A 12,629-nucleotide genomic window follows, 5' to 3' on the forward strand; every position below is an offset into this window, starting at 1 on the left:
GCTCTTCAGAAGACAATATCAAGAGAATGGGAAGACAAACCACAAAGTGGGAGAAAATATTTGCAAGAGAGACATCTGATAAAAAACTGCTTTCCAGAATACACAAAGAACTCTTAAATCTCAACAATAAGAAACAAGAAAATTAAAAGTGGGCCAAAGACCTTAACAGATACCTCACCAAAGGAGACATGCAGAATAGCAAATAAGCGTATGAAAAGATGCTTCATATCACATATCATCAGAGGAAGTTCAAATTAAAACAGCAACAAGATGCCACTGCACACCTATTAGAATGGCCCAAATCTGGAACACTGACACCATCAAATGCTGGTGAAGAGGCAGAGCAAGAGGAGCTCTTATTCATTGCTGGTGGTAATGCAAAATGGTACAGCCACTTTGGAAGACAGTTGATGGTTTCTTAAAGAACTAAACGTGCTTCTACTATATGATCCAGCAGTCACACTCCTTGATATTTACCCAGTAGAGTTGAAAACTTATATTCACACAAAAGCCTCCACATGTATGTTTATAGTAGCTTTGTTTATTTTATTTATTTATATTTTTAAAGAAAACGCATGCAAGTAGTGGGGAGGGGCAGAGAGAGAGAGAGAATCTTAAGCAGGGTCCATGCCCAGTGTGGGACCCGATGTGGGGCTCAATCGTATGACCCTGAGATCATGACCTGAGCCAAAGTCAAGAGTTGGACACTTCACTGACTGAGCCACCCAGGTATTCCATATAGTAGCTTTATTTTTAATTGTGGAAATTTGGAAGCATCCAGGATGTCCTTCAGAAGGTGAATGGATAAATAAACTGTGGTACATCCAGACAATGGAGTGTTATTCAGCACTAAAAAGGAATGATAAGACGTGGAGGAACCTTAAGTGCATATTTATTACTAAGTGAAAGAAGTCAACGTGAAAACGCTAAACTCTATGATTCCAACTATATGACATTCTGGGAAAGGCAAAACTATAGAGCCAGTAAGAAGATCAGTGGTTGCCAGGGTTTGGGGTAGTGAGGAAGGGATGAATAGGTGGAGCACAGAGGATTTTTAGGCAGTGAATATACTTTGTATGATACTATGATGGTGGATATGTGTCATTTACATTTGTCCAAACCCATAGTCTATAACACAAGAGTGAACCCTAATGTAAACTATGGACCTCTGATGAGTATGATGTGTCACTGAAGGTTCATCACTTGTAACAAATATACCTCTCAGGTGGGGGCAATTGATGATGTGGGAGGCTATGCATATGTTAGGGCAAAGTGTGTAGGGGAAATCTTGTACCTCCCTCTCACTTTTACTGTGAACCTAGAACTGCTCTAAAAAATAAAGTCTACATCACATGCATGTGATGTAATGAGCACTGGGTATTATATAAGACTGATGAATCACAAACCTGTACCTCTGAAACCAATAATACATTATATGTGAATTAAAAAAATAATCCTATAACAATTATTAAAAAAATAAAGTCTAAAAATTTTAAAAAATAAAGTCTATTAAAGAAATAAAACAAGCTAAAAATAGAACAGAGTACTTTTCAAAAATATGTGCCAATTTTTAACTCCCCAAGGAAAAAAAAATGTCTTCTAAATGTTAATGACCACCACTACAAAAACACTATATTACTATGAGAAAATGTTCAATTGAACTATTAAAAAATGAGACATTGTGTGTCCCCATACACCTAGGAGTGTACAGTTTAGCTGACTGAAGCATGGGTAGGAGAAAAGTAAAATAGCAATGTCCTGTCAATTATGTGAATTTAAAATTGGGTTTTCTTTTTCAGGGAGCACCCAAACCCATAGCCATTGAACCATGTGCCGGGAACAGAGCTGCTGTTCTGACTGTTTTCCTTTGTCTACCACGAGGATCATCAGGTGCCCCTCCTCCTGGACAGTCAGGTAAGATGAATGTGGAGCCATCAGCAGTTAAGCAAAACATACAGACTAAACAGAAGAAATAAACAATACTACCAAGCAGCACAGTGAGGATATTTACATGGTTCTACTGTGAAGCATGGTAGAATTTATTAGAATGCAAACTTTTACCAAAATATCTAGAAATCTGCATTGCTATAAATTCAGATTTGCCAGTGTTTCTCTTAAAACTACATGTTAAATATGTATGTATGTTTGTGTAATATACGTGTGTATGTATATTCAAACACACCCCAATTTGTTGTAACTACAGTGAGAAATCTCACTAGCATGGCAAGTTTTTGACCCTTTCGGGATGCTTATTTTTTCCCAGTATGTGTGTCATATGGGATGCCAAAATTATAAATGTGATTAGAAGTTTGCTTCATAATTATGGAACCAAATTAAGGAGTTTATTTGCACGTTTGGAATGTGTAATATGTCAGAGGATGATAGCTTGATGCCACCATCTCAGTATATTTAATATATGCTCTTGTTATCAGACCAGACAGCTGGAGCTCATGGGCCAGGGAATCCTCCCCCTCAGATGGCACAACCAACATTTGCCTCTGATTCTCCTTTTCCTACATGAACATCATATTTTGAATTTGGGGGTAACTGTATGTGTCCTATTAGAGGTCTTCTCATTGCTGTGATGTTGTCCACATTGTACACACACACAATGTTGAGTATAACTTGTAATTAAATCACAAACCATGCTTATTTCTCTCTTTTTACATATTCCATTCCATTTACTTACAATGTGTAATTTTTCCATCTCCGATTATTTGCTCTATCCAACTCTTCTGAAATGGATGCTTTTTGAGGGTAAGGGTAATTTCAAATCTGTCTTTCTTTTCAATTCCCCTTAAGCAAAATGTGCCAGAGATCTGGCAAGTTCTCAATAACAGTAGTTGATACTGAACTCACCACCCTGATTATTTTATCTTTTCTTGGTTCCCTAGCTAGCTTTGACGTTGCTCCTCACTTTCTTGATTTGTATCCATCCTGACACAAAAATGGAAGCTACATTACTTTATACCCTATAAATTTTAGATATACATGTAACAAGAGTTTTTCCCATATGGAGACAGAGGGTTTCCATCACTTAAAAATGATTTGTCATTTATGGTACCTGATGATATCTTGTTGCAGGAATTTCTACACAAAGTTTATTTGTAGATGTTTATTCAAAGAAATAAACATTCTCTACTTTCTCATATGTTGAGTGAATGAATGCCTTGCTCTTCTTTCAGAACCACCAAGGTAAATATAAATGGGATGCAGCAAGTAGAATAGTTTGGCACAGGTCAGATAAGATGGATAATTATAGGTACTGTGCCCAGCTAATGGAAGTATTGTTTTAGGGCTGGGATGATTTCCAAAACAAACACTTCACTAATGAAAACAAGTCTGTATGATATACACCAAGGTTCTTCTAGATCCTTGACAAGATGACGTACAGATGGGCAGAGTGAAGGCAACTGCCAATACTCTGTCCCTTTAACCTCTGAAATCTTTTTGACTGATTTGAAAGAACCAAGTAGCAGTGTGGACAATTACCTCAGCTGTGTTCGATTGCAGATGCATTATGATGACTAACGATAATGCTATCTTAGATGTGCATAGTGCTTTACTCTTTACAAAGTGTTTTCTTATTTTTCACATTTGATTCTCATGACAAGCCTGTGCAATCAGTATTATAAAACTCACTTTGTAAATGAGGGAATTGAGGCATAGAAATCTCTATGGAGATTTCTCAACACTCAAACACTCAAGGAATAATTAGGAAACTACTAGAGTATAGAGAAAAAAAAAATACTGATAGCTAACATGCCAGGTAATTTTTCCTGATGATTATTAGCAGAGAGCTTATTTGTCTATAATCCATAGCCCATGTCTTCACAAAGCCCAACATTTGGGGGAGTCCTGAAAATGTCTATAGAGTTGATAAAGGTAGACAAAACCTTGAGTTAACTTACCATACTTTTTCAGAGCCTGTAGATTGAACTATGTTGAATATGTGTGTGCATAATTCAGGATGAGCTTGTTCTTTGTTTTTTAAAAAAAACTAATAAATGTTTTCTAGGTATTTTTCTAGGATTAAGAATAGTCTTTGAGTCTACTTCAAAATACAATATTATCTGCTGTCTGCAGTCTACTTTGAAATGCATCAGAAACATTGTATTGATGTATGGATAGTAGGATGGGGTGGATGGACAGATATATTATAAAGCAAGTAAAGTAATGTTAATGGTAGAATCTAGGTGGTGGGAATACCATCGTTAAAATTCTTTCCGCTTTGCTGCATGTTTGAAATTTTTATAGTAAGATGTTGGGAAATAAAAAACAAACAAACAAACAAAAACCTCCTGACTTCACTGCAACCAAACAAAAAATAAATTTAAAAAAACAGGTACTGTTTGTAGAGAGAAATTTTCTAATGTTCACGTCTCAGTTTTCCCTGAATAAGGCAAATACTGACACCAACGTACAAATTAAACAACTTATTTTTTTACTCTTCATCAGGATACTTGGTATGTATACAGCCAATTAAAACTTAACATAGTACCATCCACTGCTTGAGAAGAAATGCATTCCAGTGATCACTCGAGAACCATATTGGCTCTTGGAAAGGAAATTTTGACATTGGTTATCTCATTTCTAGAGTTTGGTTTATCTCATATCTTTGCAAGAAGTCCATATATGTGCCTGTGCTTATCCCAGTGCCCTACACACAGAAAGCAGTTCAAAAACACTTTTCATGATGATGGTGATAGAGAAGGAGCTTCATGGATCGACTCCTGACCCCATCCCTACTATGGGATGAACATGGTGCTGGGAGCCTTCTCCTGGCCCTTGAGCGACTTATGCTCCAGATATTAGCATACCTATTCAATGACTAATAAGTCTTATTTATTAGATTAAAAGTTCTCTTGCAGTCCTTAGCCCAGTCCCAATATTTTTTACAAGGCCCTTTTTTGAAATGTAGCTTTCCAAATGTTCAGTGATGCTTTTCCTAAGGCACTCTTCATTACCATGAATAAAAGCCCTGAAGACAAGGATAAGTCTGGGGATAAAAAGAAGGTGGAAGCATCTGAGGAGCATGGTGGTCTCTCTGAAACTGAATGTCAGCACTGACAAATAAATGATTCACAGATACACAAGTGCTAGTTTTTTAGCCATCTCTTTTGAGCAGCAGCTAGTAATTTTTTTAATTTAAAATATGACATTGTCTTTGGAGTTTATTTTCTTTCCACCAGAAAGTGTTTTAGGAATTCTTAGCAAGTAATAAGGGTCTAAAATGTGTGAAGTCCTTTCCATGGCTTTCATCTTAACAGAGGTCAAAAGAAAAACTGCAGATTCATCCATCAGATTACCCCATGCACTAATCTTTTTTTTTTTTTTTTTTTAATGTAATGCATTTAGGTGTTTGTGAGAAATTCTTCCTCTTGGTGGCTTAGAAGAGTAAAAGCAAAAGATATTAAATAGGTTTTTTGGCATTCCTGAAGCTGGACTAATTAGATTCCCAGCTCTCCCACCCCGTAAACCTGTTGCTTCATTACTCTATCCTTTGTGAGAAACTCCTGCCAACCATGCCAGACTGTTCGGGTTAATGTGGGATTTCTGCTGTTGACATTTGTACACTCTACACCACTTTCTCTACTGACCTCAAAATGGTTGAAAGACTGACATTCCCATGAAAACAGGGCCCATCAAGTAATTGCTGCATGACACTAAACAACCAGGCATGTCTCCAATCACCTTGGATGGCAAGGTCCTCAAGCGTTTCAGAGTCACATTAAGATGAAATGTGGACAAAGTAAATAGAGCTCTTCAAAAGCCTAAATTGAAAATGATAATGATTGCTGTAACTCTGTGATGGAAGATTACGGATTTCGTAGTTTATGGATTCTCACTAATAAGAAGCAAATTAAGTCTTCCCACTGGATTAAAAATCCCAGGGACCCAGATGTCCACAGCCAAAAAAGGAGCTATGTGCTTCGACTAAAAGTAGGATTTTGCCCTGATCTTGCCGCACATTTGATTGAGTCTAACATTACCAAAAAGAATACTGTAGAAAGTCTAAGGTTTTGAATCTTTTTTTCTTTAGGCTTGGAAGTTTTGGCAGGATGACCAGATTATTTTGAAAAATCTATAATATTGTGTAATGTTTAAAATGATAGTCTACTCACAGTGTCATGGATAATGATGACACAAAAGAGACCTTGGTTTAATTAAATGAAAAAGAGGTGGGAGAAAGGGAACTAGTAATTCTGAGCATTGTATCGGGTGCTTTCCATACAGTCATTGGTTTAACCTTCTTAATGATTCTGGAAAGTAGCTATTACTATCCCACAGCACCAGTGAAAAGTAGGTCTTTGCAGTCCCAGAGATAGATTGGGTCTGCAGGTTCTCAGTGTGGGACTCTTTTCCTCTGAAGCCAGTTTTTAAAGCTAATTCACATTTTCCAGAAGCTTCTGAGTTTTCCTGTCCCTTAGGACTCTATTTTCCTTCCATAACTTTGCCACTGTATCTTCACACTTGTTGAAAAACACCTGTTGATCTAATCTTAGCACTCTCTCTGTTAGAGGTGGCTGGAAAAAGAAATTAAACTACTGAACCATATCAAGGCTTCGTTATCAAAAATCTGGCATGGTAGTTACTTTTAACCTCAAATCCAAATATTATTTACATGCACCATATGTATCTTCATAAAGAAGAAACAAGGAAGGGGCATTTCATGGCAAAATAAACTATAAAATTAGGCAGAGAACCCAGGTAACAACCAAGAACAAATACCTGAGATTATTGTTAATAAATATGACTCTGTCAAAAACACACCTACTATTAAAAAGGCCCACAGATCAATAGTAGGAAATAATTTTATCCTCTATCCAAAATATTGTTATATAGTTATTGTGAATCTTCTCGTACTACCTTTATTAATTTGAGAAATATTTAAATGCGTCTGCTACATGCCAGGCACTGTATGTACGGTAGTGAAAAAAACAGCAAGTTCCTGTCCCTATAGGGGTTACAGCCTATGTGGAGATAAACACAAAATAAATAGTCACACAAATAAACCCATAATGACAAATTGTGTTAGGTGCTATGGACATAGAGTAGACAGTGCTTAAAGAGAGAGTTATACAGTTACTAAGCTTAATATCATTCTAAGGGAGTAACAAAATGACAGTCATTCAAATGCCCTTTCCTCCGTTCTCACTTGCCACCATGTCTCCGTCCTGCTTGACAGTTGAATAGTCCCCACCTCGCCTCTCCAGCTTCTGGAAACTCTCCCCTCTGGTGTGCCTTGATCTACCTCAGGCACCTACTTAGAGATGATGGACGTAGAGCACCTCCCCTCTGTTCTTGGTCTCCCTCATCTGCCTGGAATCCTTTAGCCAACCTCTCATCCTTCTCCACCCAGTCCCTCGAGGGTCGTGCCCTCTCCAGTCACAGGGGAGCTGACTCCTAACTCTGGATCTCCAGCCAACCCTGCTCACCTATTAAGCACCAGCATCACAACCTGGATTTGCTGCTCTTTAAGCATAATGTCACTCTTCCTTGACTCTCTCCCTGTTACCACCGCCTACTTCCCTACTGTTTTTGTACAGTTCATTTCAGAGTGGCTCAAGTTTGAAATCCTGGAGTTGCTTGTCTTCTCTCTTTCTCCCATTTTACATGCAAATAATCACAGAGCTCTGTAGATTTTACCCCTTTGGCAGATAGAGCAGACATCTTGTTTTTGCCGTTCTTCCTGTCTCCAGTTTTCATCTGGGCACTGGCCGCTGTCACTGGACTTCTGCCAAAAGAGAGCACAATTCTAATCATCTCATTCTCTTCCTCATAAGCCTTTGCTGGCACTTTATTGCTTATTGAAGTGAGTCCAGACATTTAGTCTGGAGTGTGAGGTCCTCCTCAACCTCTCTTCAGCATTCTTTCGGGTTTGGCGTCAACCCACAGAATCCTTGCCAACGCCCACCTGCAGAGCACCACAAACGAGCCCACCCTTGGGCAGTTATTTTAACCTTTTGGACCCTCAGTTCTCTCATCTATAAAATAAGGAAGGTGACCACATGGTATATTTTTATGATGGCTGCCAGGCCTGTAATTCCACATGTATGTTTCTTCCTATGATTCCATGAGTGTACGTGTGTTGTTTGGCATATACACTGTTGTTCCTCATGCTTGAGATGTGCTCTCCCTCTTAGCTGCCTGTTCCCAAAGCCCAGTTCAAAAGCCAGTTCCTTTTCCATGAAGCCTTCAGTTTCTTCCATATAAACATGACCTCACTCTCCTTGAAGTCCCATAGGATTTACTGGTTCAATTCTTTACCACCTCCTAAAATGTATCAGAGTCACTGTGTACTTTCCTTAACTTTCTTCCCAGGTAGTAAGCTCTTGGAGGGCAGTGGCTGGGTCTTATTTTGTCTTTGAATCCCCAGCTGCTAACAAGGTTTTGGTACTTAGTAGTTGCTTGATAAATACTTAATTGATGAATAAAATTAATTATCCTTAAATGATAGAACTTCCTCACCAAAAAATATGTAGAAAGAACGTGTGTGTATATATATATTTATATATATATATATATATAAAATACAAATGCACAATTTACTAGTTATAATTTTACTTCAGGCCCATAATCTCTGATAGACTGGATTTTGTGTATTTATGATTCGTGTAGGATTCACGTTACCTATCTTGAGGACTAAAATCAAGCTCAACATTGTACCTTTGATGAAAAATATTAATACTTAGGTTGCTTAGATTTAAGGTTCAAGGAAAATCAGAATATTAGGGGAATATGACACAAACAATAAGGCACTTTATATTTCCAATGTAGCATGTACTAAACCTATCATAAACTTATTTTATTTTTATGATTTGAACATTGATTCCTTTTTTGGATAATAATTTTTACAAAACCATGTTATTTCAGTTTCAAAGAGCACAACTAGGTTCCACCCTTTATGACAAGAAAAATAATTTTGAATCTTATGGAATAAGATATTACATATTAATTAAGATATATAAGATACAACATATTAGTTATAGTCAGGACAGATAACTTCACAAAATACTTTTGGCAAATAAAAAGTATCAATTGCTGTTGTATTTATTATTAACACATATCATTTGTTGTGACTCTGCTCTATGTTCATTACCATTCTTTGAATTATCATATAATATAATAAATATATATATATAATATGACCTTTCTTTCACAGATGAGAAAAATAAACTCCTGGAGGTTAAGTCACTTTCCTGTAATCACAGAGTAAATAAGTTATTGAGCCAGAATTTAAAACCAGAAAATCTCACACTATAATGCTCTATCCAAATCCTTTTTCCCCCCCATGACGATAGCAGAGAGTGGGGTTGGTTATGGTCAAAGGCCATTAGCTATATGCTTTGAGGGATAGTGCAAGCTTTTTCTTTCCCTGCCCAGTGTCTCTGTGAAGTGACATGGCCATGGTCCTCCCATTTGAGATTTTAATTTTTATCTTGTGCCATTAATTGAGAGAAATTGATTAGTGTGCAAAAGGAACAAAGAAGAAAATAAGAACAAGAAACATGAAGAATAGTGAACATGGCTAATTAAACATGCTGTAGAAGTGAGTGAAACAGCCTGGAAGTTAACTCAAATACTCTCAAGATAGAGCAATTAGAAACAAACTCACATGGAAAGTCAGAATTTATGGACATGAAAAATGAGACCCCCATCGGTTCTCGGCCTTTTGGCTAAGATCAAGTGAAAAATGAGACCCCCAGCACCGAAAGCATGGCCAACACATTTTCTTTTCTTTTCTCCCCACCTACCACTCTGTTCAGGTATTTCTAGAATTGACTGGTAAATAATCACTGTGGTCAAAGAGAAAAATAGGAAAAAGTAAGCAAATCAACAAATCAACTTACAAAGCCAGAGGGGAAAATCAAAATTTGTCTGGAGTAAGTAAGCTGCCTTCAAAGCAACAAAACAACAAAATACGAATTTTGCAGGTATGAATAAAATTTAAAGCCTAAGTCAGCCTGCTAGTATTTCCTATGCTGGCTGACACCATGGTCTCTATATAAAACTTCCAATTAGTAAGATGTTTCACTTTTAATTGGCCATGAATTAAGTAGTCCTGCTTTACATACATTTAGGGGAATTTGGCAGAAGGCCACCTGCCTTTAACAAAGATAGATGGGTAATCCTGAATGTCAGAGAATTTTAGAAGTTTTGGAGCTTTAGAAATGGACTTAGAAACCATCTACTTCTATCCTGCCTATTGAAAAAGAAAGGAAGGAAGGAAGGAAGGAAGGAAGGAAGGAAGGAAGGAAGGAAGGAAGGAAGGAAGGAAGGAAGGAAGGAAGGAAGGAAGGGAGGAAGAAAGGAAAAGAGAAAAAAAGAAGCCTGGAGACCCAGAGATAGGGAGAGATTTGTGAAGCTTGTAGCTCAGTGGGAACTAGAACCAAGGTCTCTGGATCTCTCGTGGAAGGAGGGAATTTAACCCGACCTCATGTTTACTATGCCATGTTGTAAAGTCTGATAAGAAAAGACCACAATAATAATCCCCTTTTGCCAGAAGGCAGGACTGCGTACCTTTTACCAGGGCCCAGAAATGGCAGACAGATATGAATTCCCTAGATCCAAAAAGGAAAATTAAATGGCTTGAGAAAATATGTCTCCTTACCAGCAAACTGATAAACTGCTAAGAAAATGTGGGTCGAGGGCCCTGGGAATTTCTTCTTTGCACATAAACATTTTTCTGGTGACCACTCCAAAGGGCCAGTCGTTCCTTAGCAAATTCATTTGGAAGGAGTATATTCAAGTTTTGATTAAAAATTCCATGTTATACTGATAGCTGATTTAATCTCCTATCATTTACTATAAAATGGTGCCACAAGACCTACCAAAGGCATCTTTGAGTGTGACTTCCCCTTCATTCTTAATGAACAGCCCAGTGGAGGAGCCAGAACTAATGGTAGTAGTGTTGTAACTCTAAAAAAGGTAAACATTGATTATAACAACATTAACCACTTAAGGCCAGAATCATCTTTCTTCAAGGACTTGTAGGGAAAGAGTTAATGGTCCTCTGCAAAGTGAATAAGTTGCCTCCTTTTATCCACAGTATTACTTGCCGATGAGCATAGCCCATGTAAGTTGGGTCTACATCCATAACTGATGGGCAGCAAGTTCAGGGTGGTCATGCAGATAAAACATTGGCAAAACTTAAGAAAGAGCTCATCCTCTTCTTTAAGAGCATGACTCCAAAGAAGTAGTTTGAGGAGTTCTACTTGACGCCTGGAGTTATCATTTAGAAGCCTTGGAGGAATAAATGAATTCTTGCCCCATGAACCTGCTGACGTAATTTGAACAGAACGTTGAAGGCCCTAAAAGTCTGGATGCAGTGACCATACATTCAGTTCCATTTATTCAACAAACCAGGCAAGGATCATCAAATCAATAACATGACTGTGCCATCTGCTTTCTCCTTGCTCACCATCATAATGAAAAATGACTCCTTAAGTCTTCTGCAAGGCAATTAGCTCTGAATGTAGAGCTGTAATGGAGAGAGGCTGAATCACATTTGTATTCAAAACTTTACTGGTAAAATGGAAAGGAAACTGTTGTCCATATTAATAGATACATAAAATGTATAAATGGGGTAATTCAGTATTACTCTATTTATGCATAATATTATACAATTGCAGAAACACAGAGATAGGAAGGGCACTGAAATGACATCTGGCTCATCCAATGGCTTGCAGCAACAGCTGTTGACCCTGTCCAGAATCATCTTGGACAGACAGACTGTTTCTAAAGACTTTCCCAAAAGGCATGCCCATAACTTCTGGGACTAATTCGTTCTGTTATTTAGCAGTCTTCACTGCAATTTGATCCTATTTTCTTTTGTTCTCTCTCTCTCTCTCTCTCTTTTTTTTTTTTTTTTTTTTTTGTTCTCATCCCTCCAGAAATAGAGAACAGCTGATCGTGTTCCTTATAATAATCCATCACATGGTAGAAGGCAGTTTTGAGATCACATCCCAGGTCAGGTTCAACACACTGCTCCCAGTCCTCTATCCGTGCCTTGTAAAGCCTATGTCTTCCAGCTTGGGTCACCTCGTGGCTCTCAGAATGTCCTTCAACCTTCCCAAAGGTCATTGGCTTGAGAATTGTGGAATAGAAAGAGATTCTAGAGATGGTTCTGTCCCTTTGTTCAAAAGATGAGGAAACTGAAGTTCACCTGAACAGACTTCCTTAGTGCCCATCGTTCTAGAGCCCAGGTGGCTCTCTCTGGCTTTAGTTTCATTGTGCCTTAGTGCTAACATCTCTTTTAAAACCAGCTGCCTTGCCTTGCTGGTTACTTTCCCTGCGCAGTTCAGTAGGACCTCTCTGTCCCTTCCTGATCCTTTCTGCCATTCTGCATCTTGCATTTATACCTACTGTTTTTCTTGCACAAGAAGAGGGAGCAGTTCATTTCAGTTAGTTTCTCTGATGTTTCAAGGTCATTTTTGAAGTTTAATCCCATTATTCTAAGCTCCATTCTCATGCCCTATGCCCATTTGTGTTATCTACAAATATGAGATTTTAGGGAGATATGAAATACTTCACATTGCTGGATGCTAAAGTGATTTTAAAAATACACTTTGATGTTATAGATACACCACACCCCTGTCCTGAGCATGTACTAGTCCTTCTGCCTG

General features: G+C 37.9%; 1 protein-coding gene across 1 annotated transcript in view; it reads left to right on the top strand.

Annotated features, from left to right (window-relative positions):
• The window catches only part of ATRNL1 (attractin like 1), an 804,411-nt gene that overhangs the window by 701,584 nt on the left and 90,198 nt on the right, over positions 1 to 12,629 (top strand). The window contains exon 28 of the mRNA XM_064595308.1: positions 1,800 to 1,914. Within this exon, the coding sequence (XP_064451378.1) occupies positions 1,800 to 1,914 (115 nt within the window). The remainder of the gene's footprint in view (positions 1 to 1,799; positions 1,915 to 12,629) is intronic.

The sequence above is a fragment of the Mirounga angustirostris genome, unplaced genomic scaffold (genome assembly GCF_029215605.1).
Source record: "Mirounga angustirostris isolate CCGP_5_RB_7025 unplaced genomic scaffold, mMirAng1.0.hap1 SCAF_6, whole genome shotgun sequence".
Taxonomy (NCBI): domain Eukaryota; kingdom Metazoa; phylum Chordata; class Mammalia; order Carnivora; family Phocidae; genus Mirounga; species Mirounga angustirostris.